At 41.5% G+C, this 25,323-nt stretch overlaps 2 protein-coding genes and 1 pseudogene across 2 annotated transcripts in view; 2 read left to right on the top strand and 1 right to left on the bottom strand.

Moving 5' to 3' along the window:
• Positions 1–2,410, top strand: part of LOC139029318 (uncharacterized) — a 46,841-nt gene extending 44,431 nt beyond the window's left edge. Inside the window, 1 exon segment of the mRNA XM_070449027.1 lies at positions 1,863–2,410. Coding sequence (XP_070305128.1) covers positions 1,863–2,136 — 274 coding nt within the window. The 3' untranslated portion in view covers positions 2,137–2,410.
• An 11,582-nt stretch (positions 2,411–13,992) lies between these two features.
• LOC111979689 (forkhead box C1-A) lies at positions 13,993–16,247 on the top strand. Its single transcript, XM_024010324.2, has one exon. It carries the CDS (start codon positions 14,360–14,362, stop codon positions 15,788–15,790), a length of 1,431 nt encoding a protein of 476 aa, XP_023866092.1. The 5' UTR covers positions 13,993–14,359; the 3' UTR covers positions 15,791–16,247.
• A 7,997-nt stretch (positions 16,248–24,244) lies between these two features.
• The window catches only part of LOC139029317 (uncharacterized), a 28,891-nt pseudogene continuing 27,812 nt past the window's right edge, over positions 24,245–25,323 (bottom strand).

Genomic DNA, 25,323 nt, shown 5'->3' with positions numbered 1-25,323 from the left:
ATCTTGGACTGGGATGTCTATTGGTACAGCTGCGGCTGGGTTAATCCACGTTGCTCTAATAGTCAGCCATTACCTGGCAATGATCCCCTGACTCCATTTTAAACGCTGGGTGTGTTCGAGCAGTAAGCCTAACGAAGACGACTGTAGACGAAAGTCGGTGAGTGACGTTGTGGYAGGTGCATCTGCAATAGCAGAAAGTCGGACACTCTAGTGGTTTTCCAACAGCAAGGGCTCAGATCAACATTGCAGTGTCACCATAGCTGCTATTGGTTATAAAAGTTTTTTCTGTATAAATGTCTAAATCAACTTTTCTACACCCCCATATCACACACTCGCAAACTAGAAACATAATGTGTGTGCAATTAATTGGTTACAGAGATATCTAAAATCTCACCTTCATTCTTCTTATTCAATGAGGTTTAACAGCGGTTGGCATCCAATAAATGTTGCATTACCACCACCGTATACTTTGCTTTAAAGAAAATGGAATTGAAAAAAAATCTACAAATACCCTACCATCTAACCCTACACTCACTAAAAACCCACCACCCTTCTCCACTATTGAAATCTATCTAGTCCTACCTCAGTCCAACAGCCTGAAAAGACGGGACACCACCACTTAACACGCCCTCTAACTCCTCTGACGTCAAGTCTCGTACACCCAAATACCTCTCTGCAGCTTCCACCACAACCTACATTTTCTGCAACTTACATTCCATCCCTGCAGTACAGTTGAAAACCATTGCTATAAACGCTAAAAATCCAATCTTACTCAAGCATATACAGTATCTTAACATTACTTTGTCGGGCAAAGACTRAACATCAAAACTCAAAGGAACAGACTACTCTTCTGTTTCACGCCGCCCTGTCTGTGTTGCACCAAACGACGAGCATCACAAACACCAGGAATCTTCCCCTTCAGTTGGTTATCTTTCACATTTACCGCAACCCCAGTAATCACACCTTTCAATGGAGTCCATTACTTGAGAGCAAAACAATTCACATTCGTTTAACGAGGAGTGCCTGCTCCCTCTGACCAGTAGAAACACAAACAATTATCACAAGACCACTTCTGGTTACCTTCCCCGATTCCACAGCACCCAACTCTGTTTTTACCCACCCTGAAAGCACAAATGGATCAGCCAAAAAGCAAGGGTCCACTTTTCCCAAAAATGTCACTCCTACAGTCACAGACTCATCTTTATCCTGACCCTCTGTGCCATCCACGGGCTCCGAGAAATTCACCAAACCTACCACCTCCGATACTTCACGCTCACTCACTTCCATTTCTCATCCTGTCTTCGATCCAGCATACAGCTCACCCTGCTTACACTTTCTAACATTCTTTGTTAACAAACCATCTCCCCTTTTCTGCCATTTTAACCGATTCAAGCTCACGCTCTTCCTCCCTCTCTCTCTTTGACCTCCTCTGCCTCTCTTTTCCCCTCCATTCCTCCTCCGTAAGCCAAGTAAAATGTCTCCTGATGATAATACTGCACTTCTCCTGTCATATATCTTGTTCTTGCCCTCTCAAGGGATGCCATTTTCCACCCTCGAACCAGTATCTTTGGCTAAGTCAGCTTCCTAAGGAAAAGAGGAATCTCATTTCAATAACGTGTACCTTGATAATAAATGGAGAAGAGCCTTCATTCATTCTCATCACTTTCATTTGTATCCTTTGTAGATTTTGAATTGTGGCAAAGTTGGTTCCTTTTTCAGTCACATCTTTGGCCATCTTTGGCCACATCAGTCACATGCCAATTGTGATTGGTCCCTGAACCCATGTGATGCCGTTTTGAAGTGTATAAAATCCTCCTTAATTTCCCTGCCTGTAAAAATCCTGATAAATTTTACTGTTACAGGTTACTGTTAACCTATAAAGCGTTACATGGGCTTGCTCCTACCTATCTTTCCGAGTTGGTCCTGCCGTACATACCTATACGTACGCTACGGTCACAAGACGCAGGCCTCCTAATTGTCCCTATAATTTCGAAGCAAACAGCGGGAGGCAGGGCTTTCTCCTATAGATCTCCATTTTTATGGAACGGTCTGCCTACCCATGTGAGAGACGCAGACTCGGTCTCAACTTCTAAGTCTTTACTGAAGACTTATCTCTTCAGTAGGTCATATGATTGAGTGTAGTCTGGCCCAGGAGTGTGAAGGTGAACGGAAAGGCTCTGGAGCAACGAACCGCCCTTGCTGTCTCTGCCTGGCCGGTTCCCCTCTCTCCACTGGGATTCTCTGCCTCTAACCCTATTACAGGGGCTGAGTCACTGGCTTACTGGTGCTCTTTCATGCCGTCCCTGGGAGGGGTGCGTCACTTGAGTGGGTTGAGTTACTGACGTGATCTTCCTGTCTGGGTTGGCACCCCCCTTGGTTTGTGCTGTGGTGGAGATCTTTGTGGGCTATACTCGGCCTTGTCTCAGGATTGTAAGTTGGTGGTTGAAGATATCCCTCTAGTGGCTTGGGGGCTTGCTTTGTCAAAGTGGGTGGGGTTATATCCTTCCTGTTTTGCCCTGTCCGGGGGTTTCTTCTGATGGGGCCACCAGTGTCTCCTGACCCCTCCTGTCTCAGCCTCCAGTATTTATGCTGCAGTAGTTTATGTGTCGGGGGGCTAGGGTCAGTTGGTTATACCTTGGAGTACTTTCTCCTATCTTATCCAGTGTCCTGTGTGAATTTAAGTATGCTCTCTCTAATTCTCTCGTTTCTCTTTCTTTCTCTCTCTCTCGGAGAACCTGAGCCTTAGGACCTAACGTCACGGCAAACCGGCATGATGACTCCTTGCTGTCCCCAGTCCGCCTGGCCTTGCTGCTATTCCAGTTTCAGCTGTTCTGCCTGCGGTTATGGAACCCCTACCGTGTCCCAGACCTGCTGTCAACTCTTAATGATCGGCTATGAAAAGCCAACTGATATTTTCCTGATTATTATTTGACCATGCTTGTCATTTATGAACATTTTGAAAATCTTGGCTCTTCTCTAATTCTCTCCTTCTCTCTTTCTTTCTCTCTCTCGAGGACCTGAGCCCTAGGACCATAGATCACGCACAACCGGGCATGATGACTCCTTGCTGTCCCCAGTGCCTGGCCTTGCTGCTATTCCAGTTTCAGCTGTTCTGCCTGCGGTTATGGAACCCTACCTGTCCCAGACCTGCGGTTTTCAACCCTTATTGATCGGCTATGAAAAGCCAACTGATATTTATTCCTGATTATTATTTGACCTTGCTTGTCATTTATGAAACTTTTGAAAATCTTGGCTCTCTCTAATTCTTCTCCTTCTCTCTTCTTTTCTCTCTCTCGGAGGACCTGAGCCCTAGGACCATACGTCAGGACTACCGGCATGATGACTCCTTCTGTCCCCAGTCCACCTGCCTGCTGCTATTCCAGTTTCAACTGTTCTGCCTGCGGTTATGAACCGCCACCTGTCCCAGACCTGCTATTTTCAACTCTTAATGATCGGCTATGAAAAGCCAACTGAAAATTATTCATGATTATTATTTGACCATGCTTGTCACTTAATGAACATTTTGAACATCTTGGCATAGTTCTGTTATAATCTCCACCCGCCACCCAGAAGAGCTGGCACCCCTCATAGCCTGTTCCTCTCTATGTTTCTTCCTAGGTTGCCTCTTCTAGGGAGTTTTTCCTAGCCACCGGTGCTTCTACACCTGCATTGCTTGCTGTTTGGGTTTTAGGCTGGGTTTCTGTACACGCACTCGATGTGATTAGCTGATGTACGGAAGCTAATATAAAAAACTTGATTTGATTATTTGATTTGATAAGGCCAAAATGTGTGGGTAAGTTGTATCAATAAAAAATACTGTCCTCCAAATGTTGCTTTGCTGTACCACTTGAGGAATCTCACCTTAGCCTTGAGCCACAAGCAGCCACAACCCCTAACGTGTAAGTAATTTATCTACCAAAACAATGCTATGACACTAAAATAGTGGGCACGCTCGAGCGGGATCACTTTTGTCTCTCAAGTCGTCTGCAGTTGCTTCTCACCAATTTTGTCAAACAAAAACACCCTAAATTGGTGTACAAATGGTGTCCTCCCACAATAGTTCAGGTATGGCCTGCATTTGCAATTGGAAGCAACTTCAGCCGACTTAAGTACAATTTTTTCCTAAACTGCCATGACCTTTATCTCACTGATTTTTGTAAAGTTTCATGCAGTCGACATGTAGGCCGCAAGTCTGAGAAATGTTTATGCCCATAATGCAACACAACTTGACAGCAGCGACATTACCCGGCCGTCCGTCTCTCTCGCAGCATCCCCTCGGTCCTCGACACTTCAACCTCGTCAGTCATACTTGTCAATCACTCATGCACCATAAGAGGGTTATCAAACGTGCTTGACAAAAGTGATCCCCGCCTCTCTACCGTCCGAGCTCGCACAGCGTACCACTATTTTAGTGTCATAGCATTGTTTTTGTAGATAAATTACTTACACGTTAGGGGTTGTGGCTGCTTGTGGCTCAAGGCTAAGGTGAGATTCCTCAAGTGGTACAGCAACAGCAACATTTGGAGGACAGTGGATGTTGATAGAAAGTATTCTTTTATTGATACAACTTCACCCAACACATTTAGGCCTTTATCAGGATTTTTTGCAGGCAGGGAAATGAAGGAGGTTTTTATACACTTCAAAATAGCGTCACATGTGTTCAGGGATCAATCACAATTGGAATACAATACAAAACATGATGGCTGTGGTCCAAATGCAAAGTAGACAACCGTGGGCCGTCAACCCTCAGCCCTTGAATTACGTTTTAAATCGTCACATCCGAGTGTACCTTAAATGTCGCTTCCCGATGTGAGGGTCAGTGATGACCAGAGTGGTAACGTCCTGGGTGGAAATCTTTGTTGAGCCTAAAAACAATCAACCTTAAGCTATTGATGTACTTAGCAAGCTAACGTAGCTAGCACTCCTGTCAGGTAGCTAGCTACAGTTACCCATAGCTGGATAGCTAGCTCTATAGTTTGTCCATTTATTCCAATAAGTTTCTGAATTCCKAAAAATGTGTTTATAAAGCTAGTTAGCTATGTTTTATAGGCTCCTCACTATGGGCTCGTTTGAGTGGTAAGGCGAAAGCAACCGACTGTAGACTAAGGTTTAAGGAGTGAAGTCGGGAGAGGTGCATCTGTGACAGACTAAAGTCGGACACTGATGTGGTTTTCCAACAGCAAGGCTCAGTGTTGCCGTTGTATATAAATCCTTTTGAAATTAACATGTCTCCAACCCCCTAAGCCAGTGTTTCCCAACCCTGGTCCTCGAATGCCCCCAACAGTACACATTTTTATTGTAACCCTGGACAAGCACACCTGATTCAACTTTTCAACTAATCATCAAGCCCTCAATGAGTTGAATGAGATGTGTTTGTCAAGGGATACAACGAAACAGTGTACTGTTGGGGTACTGGAGGACCCACTGACATAGGCCTTGGGAAACTGACATAGGCCTTGGGAAACACTGACATAGGCCTACTCACAAAATTGAAAATATACTGTGTGTGTGTACATTGTACAACCAATTGGTGAGAGAGAGAGAATCAAATATCACATTTATTTGTACATAACCACTGTATACATTCATTGTGGCCAAGTTGGTTCCTGTTTCAGTCACATTTTTGGTCATGTTTACGTGGGTCAAACAAATACAACCTAATAATTGGTTGACAATAGAGCCTCCCACAGCGTAGGCGATGGCTGCACGATGAAGTTGGTGAAGAGCAACTGCAGGAACTTGCAGTCGAATGCAGTCAAAACTTCATGACCTCTTATCACAATTTTTGTAAAGTTCATGCAGTCSACGTGTATGCGCAAATCTGACAATTATTAACCCCATAATGCAAAACACTTTGAAAGGCAGGTAGCTTAGCGGTTAAAAGCATTGGGCCAGTAACCGAAAGATTGCTGGTTTGACTCCCAAAGCTGACTAGGTGAAAAATCTGTCGATATGTTGAGGCACTTAACCCTAATTTCTCCTGTAAGTTGTTCTGGATAAGAACATCTGCTAAATGACTAAAATGTACAAAKAATAGTCACCGACTTGACTGTTTGCATGCGCCCTATGAGTCTGAGCGCTTTGAACCTCATATTACCATTTGCCACAGTTAAAATCAATGGGCGCGTTTGAGTGGTAAGGCAAAGCAACCAACTGTAGACGAAAGTCGAGCAGTGAAGTCTGGGAGGTTCATCTGCGATAGCCGAAAGTCGGACACAAATGTAGTTTTCAGTATTGCCATTGTATATACAAGTTTATCTTTATAATGTTGAAATAAACATGGCTCAACCCCCATATCACACACTCACAAACTGAAATCATATGTAGGTACATCAATCAGTGAGAGAGAACATCAAATATCACATTCATTTGTATATATCCACTGTATACATGAATTGTGTCAAGGGTGGTGCCTGTGTCAATAATGTGCTTGGTCACATTCGCATGGGTCAAACAAAAACACCCTAATGATTGGTTGGCAATAGAGCTTCCCACAATACAGGTGATGGCTGCAGGAGGAAGTTGGTAAAGAGCGACTGCAGAAACTTGCAGTTAAAACTTCATGACCTTTGATCGCATGATTTTTGTAAAGTTCATGCAGTTGACATCTAGGGGCAAGTAGGACAATTTTTAACCCCATAATGCAACACACTTTGAAAGGTGGTGACCAAAGATGGTAACCGACTTGACAAAAATTATCTGCTCGAACACGCCAAATGTTATCTATATGCAGTATATATATATTTTATAGCTAAGATAGCTAGAAAGCTAGCGTCATAAGTTTGTCTCAAAAAAGTGCAGCGTTTTGATWAAATTTGACACTTCGCGGCCACAAGAGTGACACGTGACTACAGTTTTCATTGAATTGTGGGTCATATCAACACTGCAAGTGACCATACTGGGCATGTTTGACTGGTAAGACTTAAGCAACCGACTGCAGACGAAAGTCGAGGACTGAAGTCGGGGGAGGTGCATCTGCTACAGCCGAAAGTCGGACACTGATGTGGTTTTCCAACAGCAAGGTTCAGTACAACATGGCAGTGTTGCTATTATTTATAAACGTTTTTTTTGTAATGTAACCCCCATATCACACACTCACATACTGTAAATATATGTGTGTACATTGTACTATCACTTGGGGAGAGAGAGKCTCAAATATCCAATTTATTTGTATATATCCACATCCACTGTATACATATAAATCCTGGCAAAGTTGCATCCTGTTTAGTCAGGTCTTTGGTCCTGTTCGCATGAGTCAAACAAAAACACTCTAATGATTGGTTGACAAACAATGTGCCTCCCACAATGCAGGCATTGGCAGCAAGTTGCAGCTGGTGAAGAGCAACTGCAGACAATTGAAGTCAACTGCAGTCGAAACTTCATGACCTTTGATCGCATGATCGTTGTAAAGTTCACGCAAGTTGGACAATTTGTATCCCCATAATGCAACACACTTTGAAAGGCGGTGACCAACGATGGACACCAATTTAACAAAAGTGATCAGCTTGAACGCTCCCACTGTGAATCCCAAACCACCTTCTCGCCCCTAACTACCTACTCGCTCGTAGGGCCCTCCATTGTCACGTGTTGCTGATGAAACTCTGAGGGTGACTTCCAGAGAGTGGCGATGGGATCAATAAACCCATCAACTTCAKGACACACTCCTAAAGTAATGAAGTGAAATTAAATTCAAATGAACAAATCCCCTCTGTTTTACAAGATATAAACCTCAGTAACAGTTAAACATGTAATTTGAAAGGTATTTCATCTGTTACGTGTCAAGTCTCGAAATCTGACATAAACAAATGCAGCCTGCAGCCTTGCTGGCTCGGTCGAAGTGGCTATCTGAGGGTCTAAATAGCCCTTACACCCTCAGTAATTATCACTCTCTCAGCATTGGGACACTTGTGCCAAAGGTGTTCAATCTCTCCCTAGAGCTAAATCGAGGGCTGAGGAGGCATCTTTTGGGGAATTGGACAGCACCTTAAGATGGCAATCAAACTGCATCCGGCTTTGATGGGGATTCATGGATAGTGGCTAGCGCAAGTGACGTAAAGTAGTTTGATATTTTCCAGTGAGCAACGTCTGCCATCAAACGACTGTTATGATTAATGAGGTAACCACTTCTGCTGCTCTAAGGGGATCTATTATTAGGCTATTGAGAAAGGGTTTGTTTATCATTTGTTCTTCTTCATTTTCAGGTCCTCCATTGCTTTATTCCCCTCTTGCCAAAACTTGAACCTTGAAACTTTACTTGAAAACTTGAAACAAAAGCAGCCAAGTTAAATGTAATATGGACATGAAACACATGGGGGCAGCAGCATAATATATATGAAACATCCCAACCATTAACAAAGCCAAAATCCAAGTGAACTAAAACTACTGTCAAAGAAAGCCTGTGGCATTTACCCACACTCAAATAAACATAATAGGAGTAATAAGCTATGTCTGTCACATTTTAAGAGATTGTTGGTGCTGTTGTGAATTTTTTTAAATCTAGTGCGTTGGATACCTTTGGTGTTCATTGATTATGTTGATGCTAGCTTATACAATAACACATGGGGAAACTATAGTGTGCATCCAGCAAGGCTATATAAGCTACTCAGGCGAAGTGAGTATTTCAGCGCAAAAGACAAGCATGTCCTACCTGTGATTTGAACTCACGTCCTTGGATTCAGAGTACTAACCAGTACAACATGGAACCCGTCCATAACCTTTAAGCTGTTGAACCCTAGCTCTGGGCTCTCAGCTCAAGGTATGGACCACATAGTGGCAATTTTAGCATGTCAATCTTGGCGAGGCAAACACATCAAAAAATGTGGGATGCAAGCCAGCAAAGCCACTACACAACACACCACTCGAACAATACATGAATTGCCTTATAACGGTGACAAACGGTGCCCACAAGCCACCACACAACCCAATACTAAACAGTACATGAATTGCACTATAACGGTGACAAACGGTGCACATTCAGCCTCATTTACTGCCTTTAAAAAAAACATAGCTGATGTGCTTTCTACTGACAATTGAGATGTACCAACTATGGCATAAGGGGACAACAAGCAGATAAGAGGCAATCCATAATTTTGATTAAGACATTAATGAGCGAACTAGGACGGACGTAGTCAATATAACTATTTGTTCAGCACTTTTGAAATGTACAGCGACAGAATTCAGAACAAGGGCCGTTCTTACAGTGTTCTCCCTGTACACTAAGTCAGAAACGTAGGATAAATAAAGGGGGCATATAAGCAGAGAATGAAAGCTCTTACAATATTCAATGATTACATTTCTCTAAAACAGGTTATAGGCTACATGTGCACCACCAAGTCAGAACAGTAGCAAAATTAAGAGGGGAAAATAGACCAAATTATTAGGGTTAGGCACATGGGCTACTAACAGTTTACTACATAACATACACTTAGTATTGCTTTCTTAGCTACAGTATACATATCTCCCTGGCTTATTACATAATTTATGCAGCAGCACACAAGACATTTTTGGACTCACCTTGTTGTGCTGTGCTCACTTGAACAGGAAGGTGGCACTGTGGTCCATCACGGGCAAATTTTGTCATCAAACTTTGTCATCAATGTCTGACATTCTCTGGATTTAAGTTGCTTTCAAGACAACTGGGAACTCTGAAAAAAACAAGGTTGAATCATGATGATGTCAGTGATCTTCAGGTCGTAGCTCTAGAAAGAAAGAGGCCCGAGTTCCGGATTTACAATTCCGAGTTGGATGACCGTTCAAAATGTATTTTCCCAGTCGGAGCTCATTTTTTCTGAGTTCCCAGTTGTCTTGAACTTACGGAAGTCAGATCGCGCAGTTCCAAATCATGCTTCATTGACAGAATGGCCAATGTTGAGTGTTTATAATTTTTAACTTGGAAAAGAGACCCCTAATCTCAGACTTGGGGCCACACCACCACTCCACTGAATAGCAGGCTAATGATCACTTTGCAATGCTTGCAGTTAGCCACTGATTCCTTCCAAACCACTAATTGTTGAATTTGCAATTTCCAACTTGTTTTGTAATGTTTATGTCAAATGGCCGATGAGCACCGACACGTTTTATCTATAATTTCTCTTCATTATTTTTCTTCATATGACAAGGATTTTGGATTTTTTTTTTTTATGTTTCCAAAACCGTATCAGGTGCTAGGAAACATTTTATTTTAGACAGAGCATTTGGCCAGCATCAGACAGTCGGAGCGTCGGGGCATTTGCCTAGGACGGTATGGTAAGTGGAATGACCGAATGTAATGTAATGCAACTGGAGTCATGATAAGGGCAAGTAAAACCCTAGTGCTCTCAAATTTTAGGCGGCATTTTGCCTTCTCCCTACAGTTCTCAGCAATTAGCTTCGCCCACGACTGCCTCATGTGAGCTACAATCCCCACGCTGTGTTTTAAAGTTTAGAAACGTCAATAATCATCGCTTCCAATGCAGCTTTCAAAACATCTGGCCCTTATATTTCATCAGCGAGAAAGATTCCATCCAATAGAAAATATACACTTACTGTAACAGTTTTGCACAGATCCATACAGCTATGGGTGCCTCCATCCGACGAAACTACATTTCCGCTTCACTTCCCGAGTTACGCTTCCACACTGGTGTTCAGAGCATGCTAGATAGCTACTTAGCTCAGGTGGTCACCTCTTGTTTTCCGTCTGTTATCCGCAAACAAGTGCTGGAACATGGCGATATGGCCATGTGGGAACACTAAACATAACACTATCAAGGTGTGTATCAATTTAACCACTTAACCGCTGATATGAAAGATAAGGTCCTTTTGCTTCCAAATCCGTACCAGGAGCGATGCGTTTTAATGTTCAGACTGAGTGGTGAGGATCTTAACAAAACACTGCCTTTGTCCAATGACTCTTATGTGTAATGTAATGGAACTGAGAGTCATGATCAAGGGCTAGCAGAACCTGTGATAGTAAGAGACAAGGGTTAATAGAACACCTTTCTTGGCAAGCAGGGCATGATTGAGTCTGAAACAGTAAACAGTAGGCCTAAGTGTGATGTGTGAGTCTGAATCAGTACCCAGGATCAGAACTATGCGTTTTAAACAATAAACTAAAATTAAACAGTAGGCCTAAGTGTGATGTGTGAGTCTGAATCAGTACCAAGGATCAGAACTATGCGTTTTAAACAATAAACTAAAATGGGCAAATACTTAGACCTATGTGATTGATAGGTGCCATACTGATCGCCAGGGGGCGCTCAGTCCACATATGGTCGCTGAAACTCATTTCATGGAGCACAATTAGTCCCATCCTTCCCCATACTGCAGTTGATACGTGGGGCCAATAAATCTCTCTCGCTCTTTCTGCATTGTTTATTAACAGTTCGATGTTTTTATTTTGAGATAGTAACTTTTGTCATGGTGTTATTTACCATATTCTCATTTCTTTGTGCTGTAATCTCCAGGGATTCAATTATGTCTATGGTCTATTCGATTTTATCTGGAAATGACCCATGTGGGTCCTTTGTATATGAATGATATTTACATGGGGGACTTTTCCCCAATACTTTTCGGGTAGTCGATATAAACCAAAAAAAATACACCACAAAAGACCATGACACAACGAAACTATATTGATGACACGCAAGGTTGTAGGGATTTACTTTACAGTCCCAGTAATGTTTCAAACAAGTTGAACTTCTTTATAATATGTTTTATTTAGTTAAAACATATTTATGTATATTTAGTCGATAACTGTACTTGTACATGATTTCAGGCTAATGCATTCATATCTTCAGTGATAGGCATATAAAAAATAAATAACATATAGCATTGGCCTACTAGTTGCTGTCATTTACAGAAGTCACTGTACATAATAATAATAATAATAATAATAATAATAATAATAATAATAATAATAATGTATAATAATAATAAATAATACCTATTACTTATTGACTTTATTGCACGTACATTTATGTTCACTGATAATGGTCGTCGTTTACCGTTAATACAGAGAGGAATCGGGGACTGGGTGGGCAGAGGCATGGGGTTGTAAGTAAGAGGCACGTTGTGAATTGTGTAAACAGCTCGGGGCAGTGGAAAAGTTCATGCCCGGGTCCCAGTAAGGAGAAACCGGCGGAGCACCAGGCCAGTGGACGGCCATTTAATCAATACGACATGTAAGGGATTAGTGCGTTATTGTGCCTCACAAAGACCATTAATACATATATATGCCATTTAGCAGACGCTTTTATCCAAAGCGACATACGTGTATACAATGTAGGTATGAGTGGTCCCGGGAATCAAAACCACGACTCTGGCGTTTCAAGCGCCATGTTCTACCAACTGAGCTACAAAGGATCAATTAACAAGTTCATGTTTTTGCCTCTTCTGTATATTCTCTAAACGTTTGGCAAAAGAGAATCTGTTGGGGAGCATCGTATTCATACTAAATCATTTGTTATAGCCTGTGTAATAGCCAAAGGCATGTCATATCAGTTACGCTCCCATACAAGTTTGTGTTGCTTGCATTTGTTTTTAGGCAAATTTTAAGAACAATGGATTCCCTTAATTGCATTAAATATATTCAGGATTTTTTTTTTTTACTATTCTTGCTGAGGGGCTAATACCTCTTGTAAATAGGTCTACTTTATTAATTCAAAATTGCTAGGTATGCATGAAGAAATACTAGGCTAAATAAATATCAAAACGATAATATAACTTAGGCCTATATAGAATGACTGTAATTGTTTCGATATAATGCAAACCTGGTCGTCCATAAAAATTTCTGGTTGTGTTTTTTATTTTGAATAGTGTCTCCCTGAGATCATTTTGGTTGAAAATGTTTTCTTTTAGTACTACAATTGGTCCTCTTAAAAAAAACATTTTAAAACGGAATATCGTGGTGTCCACGTTTAGCCGCCTATAATATAGAGATGGTGAYAAGTATGAAGGCTATATAGGGAATAGATAAATACGATACAAGGGGTCTGAAGCTTGTTAGATACCTTCAACTTGATACAATCTGTTTGAATTTAATCAAATATTTATTCACTGAGCAAGAATATGGGAGCTTTCCCATGCAACAAAAACTAACTGTATGCCCTATATAGTTTCTCTTGTCTAGCCTACATTACAATGCCCTTATTCCGTTAATATTCACACATTTTGACCACAAGAATGACACAATTAGCTGTCTGATCACACCATTTGGTTCTTCTGTTCAATCTGCTTCTCACTTAGAGCAAACTTTCGCAACTTGACCCTTTCTCCGGCCAAACTAGCTTTAATTCTGCCGTAATGAGATCTCACATACCGCCCACTGAACCGAATGAGGAGCGCTCTGTGGAACTTTGATCCGACCACGCGTGTTGATTGAGACTTTTAACTAACATACCGCCTTTATAAAGCTTCGCATTAAGATGCTAAACAGCAGGAGGCAAACACTGGGGATTATTTCCTCCTCTTAACGCGTATTTATTGCTTATTTGAAAACAGATGTGCGGCTGGAGATTTTAATGGGGTGATTCACCCTAACGGAGGTGATGGAGTGTTTGTTCTCCATTTATTTCGTAATGAATATCACAATGTCACATTCTAAGTGAAAACTCTTTCGAAATATTATTGTAATAGCCTAGTAATTCATGTGTTAATTAAGGTCACACCATAGAATAAGGAATTTAATAGGATCTCTATGGTTCACACAATCGCCAACTCTTCTAATCATTAATAGCACATTAGTATGCTTAAATAGAAATCTAGGCCTATAATCCCATACAGTAGTTAATTAATTTACAAAATACATTGATATTTATTATGTATCATTCCACCTGGTGGTCTCAACAATGTCTTTGCTCGTGTATGGAAATATTCTGCAATAACTAAATCTAGTCGATAATCTGATTTGTACGTGAGCAAGCAGCGTGCTCACTGCTGAAGTCCTGTCTTTTGTCGGAGTGGGCTGGGAGTTACACCTCCTCTCGTTTTTCTAAAGACGTGTGTGTGGCCAGGAGCTCGATCCATTGCTGCTCACTCCGCACTGCCTGAACTACAATTGGACAGCTCGGATTCTCTTTGGGAGGAGCATACTGGCAGCAAAAAGGGGGAAAGAAGTTAACAGCGCAAAAGTATTCTGTAGTGACGGATGCCCAAAGTTCATACGTTTTTCAATGCGCGCCTCAGCACACTGAGATGGAAACCGCTTAAACCCTATTAAGACCTAGTACAGTGCATTCCTGATAGTATTATTTGTCAAGTGACAAGACAGGAACTCCTGCTTTGAGAGCCTCAACTTTTCAGAAAGAAAAAGTGGAGCTCTCCGTCTGCATACTTTGGGAAGTTCGTTTTAGGCAGGAGCATAGTTGAGCTGTGGGGAGAAGACATGCAGGCGCGCTACTCCGTCTCGAGCCCCAACTCTCTGGGCGTCGTGCCTTACATTAGTAGCGACCAAAGCTACTACCGGGCCGCCGCCGGTGGAGGATACACCGGGATGCCGGCCCCTATGAGTATGTACTCTCACGCGGCCCACGATCAGTACCCGGCCAGCATGGCGCGAGCCTATGGACCTTATACCCCGCAGCCCCAGCCGAAGGATATGGTGAAACCCCCGTACAGTTACATTGCGCTCATTACTATGGCTATCCAGAACTCGCCTGACAAGAAGGTGACCCTGAACGGGATTTATCAGTTTATCATGGAAAGGTTCCCGTTCTACCGAGACAACAAACAGGGCTGGCAGAACAGCATCAGGCACAATCTCTCTCTCAATGAGTGTTTTGTCAAAGTTCCCCGTGATGACAAAAAGCCTGGCAAGGGGAGCTACTGGACCTTGGACCCGGACTCATACAACATGTTCGAGAACGGCAGCTTCTTGAGGAGGAGGCGACGGTTTAAGAAGAAAGACGCAATGAAAGACAAGGATGACCGGGGTGCTAAGGAGACGCCGTCTAGACAGGGCCGGGACGCGGAACAGCCCATGCAGGGCTCCCAGCCAGTCCGGATCCAGGATATTAAGACCGAGAACGGGAACGCGACACCCCCACAGGCCGCCTCGCCCTCCCTGAGCACTGTGCCCAAAGTCGAGAGTCCCGACAGCAGCAGCAGCAGCATCTCCAGCAACGGCAGCCCCCACAGCATCCCGTCCAACAGGTCCATCGGCATGGAGAGCTCCGAGCAGCAGCAGCAGCAGCACCACCAGCACAGCCAGGCCCAGGGCTTCAGTGTGGACAACATCATGACTTCCCTCCGGGGGTCCCCGCAGGATGCCACAGAGCTCGCCCCGTCCATCATCGCTTCGTCCAGGACAGGTATAACACCGTCTTTGTCCCTAAACTATTCACCGAACCAGACGTCAGTCTATAGCTCACCCTGTAACCAAAACTCTATCTCCACTACCTCGAATGCTAGCTACCATTGTAATATGCAAGCCATGAGTTTATACGCCGGGGATAGATCTGGCCACCTAGCTCCGACTACCACCGTGGATGAAACGTTGCCAGATTACTCCATCACGACCACCTCCTCCCCTCTGGCCCACGGCAATCTAAACACTGGGCAGGAGGGCCACCATCCCCACCAAGGGCGGCTTCCCTCATGGTACCTCAACCAGGCCGGGGACCTGGGTCACATCGGGGCGACCTACCCCGCCCAGCAGCAGAACTTCCACTCCGTGCGCGAGATGTTCGAATCTCAAAGAATTGGCTTGAATAATTCTCCTGTGAACGGGAATAACAGCTGTCAAATGTCATTTCCCCCTAGCCAATCCATCTACCGCACTTCAGGAGCTTTCGTATATGACTGCAGCAAGTTCTGACCAAATTATGTTTTCATTGTATTGATCTTCTTCATAAAAATATCGTGAGTCGTTTTACCCACCACCTGCCACGACGATGGACTAAAACGAAACAGAACACAAATAATGGACAGATAAAAAAGACATGATCTTGGTTTGTAAAGAACAGTGTTACGGCTAATAACACGTAAGTCTCTTCTCGCTTTTGTGACATYTTTTAAAGATAACAATATGCCAGTCTTTCATGGACATTTTATTACGTGTAAATTGCATATAGTAATTTATTTCTAAACTGCCGGAAATTATGGACCAAACACCAAAAAGTGTTTCTAAATTGAAATGCCTTAATTGTCCAAATATGTTCCATTATAAAAAGCGGAACCTGTATATCGTCCTACTCTTTCAAAGTGTCTTCTTTTGTTGAAAAGTATTCTGAAGGAATTGCATTGTTTGTTTAATAAATTGCCATTTTATTTGAGTTAAAGCTACGCCTGATTTCTTATAGACTATATGGCATTCTCAACACTGATATATTTTTGACAGTTTGTGTAATTTAACCAGACCTTATTTCTCACAGACTTTTAAGCTGTAAGCTATTTTGCACCCTGTTTCAAACCWATCGACGTGAGATCACTGGCAGCGATTGATAAATCAGATTTTAAGTCACAGCCTTTTTTTTGACAGGTTAAGTTACCATTCTCACTATATATTTTCTCAGAAAATGTATAATTGTAATCACGGAGTTTGGTCAGTTCGTTTTGGCTTGTCAACAAAATCGAGGTCGAATGAAAGAATTAATAATTACCCAAATTAACTTGGAATCTTTCTAGAATAGGAAAACATTTATTTCCAAAACGTTGAATTTCAATGCAACTTGATCTAGTCAGTTTTTGTTATGATGACCAAAAAACTATTGAATGTTATGTGCGTAAAAATTCTCAAAGATGTTAACTGCATAAACAAACAGACATATGTATCGTATGTGTTGAAGATGACTTGAAGTGGCAGTGCATTTAGATGATTGTTTTGCTTCATATTTAAAGTGACACAACTCTTCTCTTGTCAGACACGGACGATCTGTCAACATCTTGACCTGGGGCCCTCTGGCCTCATAACAGTTCATCGATGCAGGCTAGCAGTCCACACAGCAAAACTGACTTGTTTTGAATAGCCACGTGTGTTTACAGTCACATTCCAACGCTTAATTAATATCATACCACGCATGCCAAAGATAGTCCTGTAGGCACACGATGGTTTGGGGACTGCGATCTATAAAGATGACTCCAACTTGAACATTTATCTATATTAGGGAGATGAGAGCCAAACGCATCCTAAAGCGCGTGCGCGAAGTATAGTTTCCTATGTGGCTTTTGTTTTGTATTTATAGTTAAACATATCACAAGGGTCTCACCTAGTTTGAAACTTCTTTAAAAATGGAGAAATTCGTAAATAGGCCTATTTTAATTGGCAGGTCTACGTAAATTATTTTTATTTTTTTCAGACAGCTGGTTTGCCTCGACTGGTTAATGAAGGGACATATTTTCCTCCTTGTCACATTTTCAAATTACAGAAACATGTTCCACTGCCTAAATTTAAACCCTTGGGAACAGTATGGTATGATGTATGGTTGAAGTAAATTCGATTCATTTGTTGAATTTGCCATGAGGAGAAACATGGGCGCGTAAAGCCATGTTGTGCATACATCCATGTATTTCTCTTAGACTTTTATCCCTCCATTTGAATACTGTTATAAATTACATCTTCAGTTTATTACGGTTTTGCAAATTACATATGCCAGAGCAAAATTGACATACATAGGCCTACTTTATTGTTTTCTGGTGTGACGYTAGGCCTGTGCGTAAAGTAGGCCTATGCGTAAACAAGGCCTACTATGCGTAAAGTGTATGCCTATTCTCAAATTCCAGGAATAAAAAAATCTCCACTAATAATAATAATATTAATAATGATAATTATAATATTACTACTATTTTAGTGATCCTTTTGCACACTATTTCCAATTGCCAAAACAACTATTGCTAAAGGCTACCAGAGCGCAACGGATGTTTTCAAAGTTCAAGCATGTATTAGATATTTTCGGTTCATGTGGTTGATTTAGCTGCTAATTGCTAGATAGGGTCAACAAAGCGCTTAAAATGTTCTTAGAATTTCCACGGCTATAGGTTATGTTAAGTGCAAAGTTAACAGTCAATTATTTGACTGTTAACTTTGCGTTAGTCTAATATCAATGTAATGGCATTGGTTGACTTGATGTTACGTTCAAGCGAATGAGGGGTAACTCTTTTCAAGGAGGCCCTTGGGGCTAGAGGGTCAAACGGGATATGATCATATGAGCATGGCAGCGTGTCGTGTATCCTCTGGGCACAACCACAGGCCTGGAGGTTGCAATAAATGGAACAATGTACGTCTATACGGCGTATGACTAGTCTAACTGATCGTGTGGGCTGATAACAACATTACCTTGACAAGAAAGGTATAGGCTAGCTATAGATATTTCCTTTTACAAGATAAACAACTTCAACAAAAGCATCAAAACAAAAGTGATAATAATAGCGAGACCTATACCCAGTAAACACGCACTCCTTTGGCCGACGTATCAAGTTGCGTATGGGAATGCAGTTTGGATAGCGTTTTGCACATTTGGAGGACGTGACGAAACACCAGAATATAATCTTGATGTCTGGCCAACGTATAAACGATGTAGAACTGCAGAATTTAGAATGTAGGCATCTGCAAGAAGTCTTGCCAATGAGCAAACGGTATGTAAACTGCATCTTCCCGYTGTATCCTGTATACATCGCGCCTACATAGAATATAGTATGAATCACACAGCAGTCACAATAACGTTGAGAACAGAATCACAATGGAGCACAAAAATCAACTGTTTAGCAAAAATAATAGTGTTTAATTGAGCAACACTTTGGCCTAGAAAAACGGAATGAAATGCAGCTATGTAGGCCCCATTATCTCCCACCGTCGAATAGCTGTAATCAGCCTCATAAAACTAAAAGTCATTACATCCTTTCCCAAGTTATAAACAAACGTCGTGTTAGTCCCAAGATTGATGGCACCCTCACAGAACGGGCCAGGTCAGGAAGGAATAAAATTCAATCAGAGCGCTGGAATCATTTTTCATGGGACGGAAAAGGCAGAGAGGGAGACGGGGGTCAATGGGGAGGATGTCGGCCGCCGGAGCACCATCAACAATACCGCAGGAGAAAGCAAGGCATGGCAGGAGAAAGAGAGTGTGCTGTGTGTGTACTCAGGAACACTCCTGACTCTATCATTTATGATTTCTTTCCACTCTTGGACCCCACTGCGCAGTTGGAACGTGAACTGCGACGAATGCTACCATAAATATCCTAGAGCTGGAGAAATTAAATAACAAAATGTGCCATAATACTATTTGTGCCCAGTTCCTAAAAGTGCAACAGAATAGCATGCACATCGGTTGCACTTAAATCGTTATCCCAAACATGACCTGAGTTGGTGCCCAGTTGGGCACACTTTATTTTATTCATTTGTATAGGACAACAGTTAAAATAAGTCCGTTTTTAAAATGCATAATGATAATACAATTTATCAACATCATTATTAATACTATGATCCATATTTATATTTATATTATTTGTGTTATTATTATTATTCAATCGCTATTGTACACAGATTATTATGTGTAGTTCTTTCTTCTTCTTGTTACTACTTACTAAAACATACTAGGCTACTCAATTAGCCTATAGGTATACCGCACTACTACAACAGATTGACCTACTACAACTGCTACTACTGCTACTACTGCTACTACTACTACTACTACTACTACTACTACTACTACTACTACTACCAGTACAACTATAGGTCTACTTCTACTCTTAGGCTACTATATGAGATAGGAATATTTATATCGATGTTATTACTTGTGTGTGTGTGACTAAGAGTTGTACAATAAGTACGCCTATGTTAATTTCTTTACAGATAACAATCCCCTGTTTTATTCCTTATAAGGTCTCTAAGAAAACGTATTGATTTTGACATGGCCTAAAGTTAGGCCTATTGATTTGAAAGCCTACACGTGTAATGCTATATAGGGGATTCCACATTGTACATTTGGCAAAACTTTGTTTATTTGGACACTTTTTCCCCACTGACTTCACTATCCCCTCAATATTCCCCCCTTTTCCTGAAACGCTCCGCTACATTCCTGAAATGCACAGCTTCACATGCGCGTCAGCACGCATCCTTCCCTTCTCACACTCTCTCCCACATTTCTTTGGGTCAAATACCAAAAACAAAAGTGACTGTGTTCTACATTTCTTTTATATTTAGCTCGTTAAAACAACACGATTTCAATAGCAGTTTTAATTGAACAGAAGTTGACTACAAATAGAGAATATATTTCTGGTGAGCGTTTGGACAGTAGGCTATTTAAAATACATGTTTAGATACATATATTAAAAGGCATTAGCCCTATGTGAACTTTGTTCATCTCCTGATGATTGAGTGATAAATTACCAATGCGTACTTTCCTATCAGCTATATTTATATTTTCCTCACACACAAGCATCACTCAGTGGAAAATACCTACAATTTTATATCACCATCTTAACAATGCCATCTGTGCCATATGTTGCCTAGGCTATAAAGGTAAAATCACATCCAGTGACGTAATTTATTTTGAATTGTAACTACTTTGTAGAGATTTGCTTAACTTCGATGCCATTTTCAGTGAAATATCAGAAAGAGACCCACTGACACCAGTACGTTTTAACGAGGATTTAAAGACATGGGGGTCAAAGTTCACCGACAAATAATTCGTCAATCACCAACTGATAAACAGATTTTAAGATGTCCATATGTGCAGCAGTCTAACAAGAATGTGTAAGGCCATTTAACCAAATTAGTGACAAACGATAAGGACTAATTTCGTTTTTCTAAAGATGTTTTTTCAAACCAAGTTAATTGAGTAGTCAATAATAAAATTAAAATWAAAAACACACAGTAAAGTTATAGAAAGGTATTTGTGTACCGGAAAAGTATAGGAACAACAGTCGGATCACCGCGCGTGCTGTATGCACTGTGTTTTGCTGTCTCGTGCCAAAGCCTGGGGCACAGACATCTCATCTCCACTGACCCGCACGCCAAGGAGAGAGAGGGGAAAGATCAGCTCGCTCACTGTTAACCATAGTTCGATTCTCTAATACCAATTTACAATTCCTCAAATAGCTTATTCTACACACTATGCTAAATACAACATTTAAAGATGTCACTAAAATAAAAAATGAACGATATTTAAAAAATATATAGAAAGTATAGCCTATCCGCGAATTGAAATACTGTAGCCCTAACGCATAGTGATCAAATAAAAATAGATCTTAATCAACATTAAATTAGCTGAAAACAACCACCCAATATAAARAGATGGTCTAATTAATTATGAATACCACATCATATGCTACAATAACAACAACATAACGGTTAATAATGATAGCTATTATGACAGATTTTTTAACATTGACAAATGTCTGATATTAAAACATATCAAATGTATTGGATTTCACTAATAAACGAGAAGGTGCAATAAGCCTAACAGTTGGCCTATTAGTTTTGGRTTTTGATTATTCTGTGTAAAGTAGCCAAGCATTTTTGATTGAATCAAACCGATAGCATTTCCAAACAGCGTCGTGGTTCCACTGTAAATGGAACAGATAGGTGAGAGGAGACTCGTTGAACAGCAGTCCTTCACTTGTACCATGCCCCTGAAACAGRGGTGTCACGCACGCGTCACCTTGGACTGTGCGCACTTTTTCAGAATAAGTCAACTCATGTTCGTTTCCATTTTACCCCGAGAAGGGGGGCAGGGGTGAGGGGAGAGAGAGCACACCGTGGAGAGGGACACACCGTGGCGGCCCACTACGGCCCCGGGGACTGTGCACCTGTATGGCTGGGTGACCAGCTCCGTCAGCTCAATGGAAAACTGCTGTGTTTCAGCTCACAGTTGGTTACAAGGCTCGACCTCAAAGCGCCATCTGTTTATAATTAAGAGTCCACATAGACGCAGGCTCTGTTTGACAGTCAAACTAGTGAAAGGCTCGAGGTCCAACACTTGTCTTTTAGAAGAAAAAAGAAAACCCCATAGACGCCATTGCCTCTTCTCTGAAACCCACAATGTCAAAGGCAAATCCTTAAATAGGCTACCAGCTTTTCTCAGGTGAACTATTTACGTAAAAACACACAATGGCCTATACCACAATATTTCTATAGGTCATTTTATAATACAAAAATATTTTCAAGTTGGACACCCTGTACACATAGCTGACCGTATATTAGAACCGCGTGCTTTCAAGGACCAAATCAAGAAAAATGGTACATTCAAGATTTTACTCTGCAGCACGATTATGGCAAAAGTCTTGAAATCGCGTGGTTATTAATACAGACGTCTTGCACAGAAAAACGTTTAATATTAAACACATCCAAGCGCGTTTTGGAACACAGTGGAAAAGGGTGGAATAAAGGAGTAGTGTGATTTCAGACCAAGGGGAAACGTCTGTGCCCGACGACCTACGGATAACCCGAGAAGCCTGGCAAGGAACGCATAAACTACACACTTTAAATTGTACATTAAACCTACCTCTGCTCTGCTCTACTCCACTCGGCCTTGTGTGGAGACTGGAGACAGGCTAATTATAGCCGTTTTTTTACACACGGTGCTAGGCCCTGAATGTCTCGATTCTGCCCGTGTGACATACAGGATTTTATTGTCTCCAGTTTAAATTTACGATGATATTTTAAATGTCTCATACCAGACGTGTTGAGTATAGGCATATTTTTCTGTTTTAATTATGCAACAAGGAGGAACACATGATTACTCGCTACAGCTGTAGGCCTAAGTGATAAAATAATAACGACACCTTTTATTTSTATTGCATTCTATTTGGATTGTGTTGATATCATTATATCATGTTTCCCCTCGTTATAACAAAGGTTGCCTYTTTCAAATCCACATCCACTCATTGCATTCATGGACATTTACATCAAACAGAGAAATAGGAAATTGTTCTTTGTGTATGAAATGTCAAGTTGTGTTGAATTAAAATGTCTGGATCTGAGGTTCAACCAGTAGGCTAACATTGAGTCTGGTGCATTCCATGAGCAGGTATGAAGGAAAAACAACATTTACCTCAGCTATGTATACATCTAGGTTTATATTTCTAACAATAGGCCAATTATWCATATTGTGTAATTACACATGATGAGACAATAATTATTACAATATGGTAATAATGACAAATTATGACATATATGCCTACTTCGTATAGAAGTTTAAATAATGGAAACCAAATTGAAATTCATTTTTATAAATAAGCCTAGGCCTATATATTAATATATAAATAGCCCGTTGTTATTTGACCAGATAGCCTGTCATCTGATGTCAAACRGAAAAACAAGAACATAAAAAAGAACAACAATAAACAGCTGTTATTCTAGTGTAGAAAATAAACGAAAATAATGAAATCAAGTTGAACAGTGTCTCTATACGTCCATATATAGCACCTTGCTTTCTAGCAATGAAGCACACACATTGAACGAACTTGAACCCGTGAGCATGTGACACGATACATCAAAGTGGCCTGAGCCCTGCTTTTTGAGCGACAGTAGCAGTTGTCTGTGTCTTTCGCAGGTCTCGCCCCATTTTATGGTCCTAGGCAGCCACTAGAGCCACGTCAACAGCAGACTACGCTGGTGATTAAACGTTCGTTTGTGATTGTCTGGCTCTTTTTTTCAAGGGATTGTTCGAATTTGGAGTCCTTACTTGACGTATTTTTAAGAGTCATCTAACATGAGATAAAATACGGGGATAACACTAATGGCCAAAATATTTCATCATTGAAGTCAAAAGATGTGCTCCTATTCTTTGCTCTCAACAGAATAAGTGGAAGGTCTTTATTAGTCAACATTGTAATATACATTTTGCTGTATGCTATTTTAGAATGATCAACAAATAGGTTTCAGTCAGTTTATTCACCATTTCAAAAATTCCCATTATCATGTTCATGAACTCCCAGCACTTGCAATGGTGATATCCCTGTCAGTCAACACACATGCATGCACACCACACAACCACACACACACACACACACACACACACACACACACAACACACACACACACACACACACAACACACACACACACACACACACAACACACACACACACACACACACACACACACACACACACACACACACACACACACCCAACACAACCACACCACAACACACACACACACACACACACACAACACACACACACACACACACACACACACACACACACACACACACACACACACACACACACAACCAACACACACACACACACACACACAACACACACACAACACACACACAAACTTGGCTCTTATCTCCAGACAGTGCACAGTGTTCTCCCCCTGTTCCTCACACCTTATAACTCCAGAGTGGTGTAATGTCATCAGTGCAGATATGCAGGGTGTGCAGGGGCAGGCCGTCACCCATCACAACACAGGGGCCGGCAGGCCAACACAGCCCTGCTGAGGGCAGAATGGCGTGGGCCGGACAGAAACTGATCAAGAGAGATGGAGAGAGAAAAAGGGATGGACAGTCAACAAAATGAATCATAATAAACAGTGGAAAGAGGGATGAGGTGAGGGAGAAATAATGGAATTGAAATATTCTCTCTTTCTTTCTCATAAATACCTTTATGTGTGTGTTTATGCACACTGTTTCGCAAGGAACAGTATCATGCCATGTTCATGAGTATGTATATTTGTGCGTAGATGTGCGGATGTATGTGAGTGTGTGCYTYCGTGCATGTGAATGCGTATGTGTGTGTTTGTGTGTGTGTCGGGGCAGAATAGCAGTAAGTAGAGGCTATAGAGTCCCATTGGTCATCAATCCGAGGCAGCAGTGTCACCTTGGCCCTGACCGCCGTGCCAGCACCAAAAGATAATGAAATGAGGGGGCTTGTGTACATTCTGTTCCTGTTGTGATTTGGGCTGTGCAGAGAAATCCACTGAGAATGAGTCTCAGACCATCAAAACAGTCTGTAAGCAGTCTGCAACTTGAACAGGCCACTTCCTCTGTTTCTCTCTCCCCAGTCACCATTCTCTTTCCCTTTCTCTCTCCTTTCTGCCAGTTTCCCACTAGCTACAAAGAGGTATAGCTGGCATTTTAAACTRGGTGGTTTGAGCCCTAAATGTTGATTGGCTGAAAGCCGTGGTGTATCAGACTGTATATCATGGGTATGACACATTTGTTAATTTTTTTACTGTTCTAATTACGTTGGTAACCAGTTTATAACAGCAGTAAGGCACCTCAGGGGTTTGTGGTATTTTACCAATATACCACTGCTAAGGGCTGTATCCAGGCACTCCATGTTCAGAACAGCCCTTAGCTGTGGTATATTTGCCGTATACCACACCTCCTTGGGCCTTATTGCTTAAATATCACATGCATCTCAAGCTAAAAAAAATCCAGAAGAAATCGTCATGTTTTGT

The sequence above is a fragment of the Salvelinus sp. IW2-2015 genome, linkage group LG19 (genome assembly GCF_002910315.2).
Source record: "Salvelinus sp. IW2-2015 linkage group LG19, ASM291031v2, whole genome shotgun sequence".
NCBI lineage: Eukaryota > Metazoa > Chordata > Actinopteri > Salmoniformes > Salmonidae > Salvelinus > Salvelinus sp. IW2-2015.
Note: the sequence above shows the minus strand (reverse complement) of the source record. Positions and strands in the feature narration are given on the sequence as shown.

Excerpts from the sequence above, each read along its gene's own strand:
- LOC111979689 (XM_024010324.2), top strand. The coding sequence starts at position 14,360 with ATGCAGGCGCGCTACTCCGTCTCGAGCCCCAACTCTCTGGGCGTCGTG.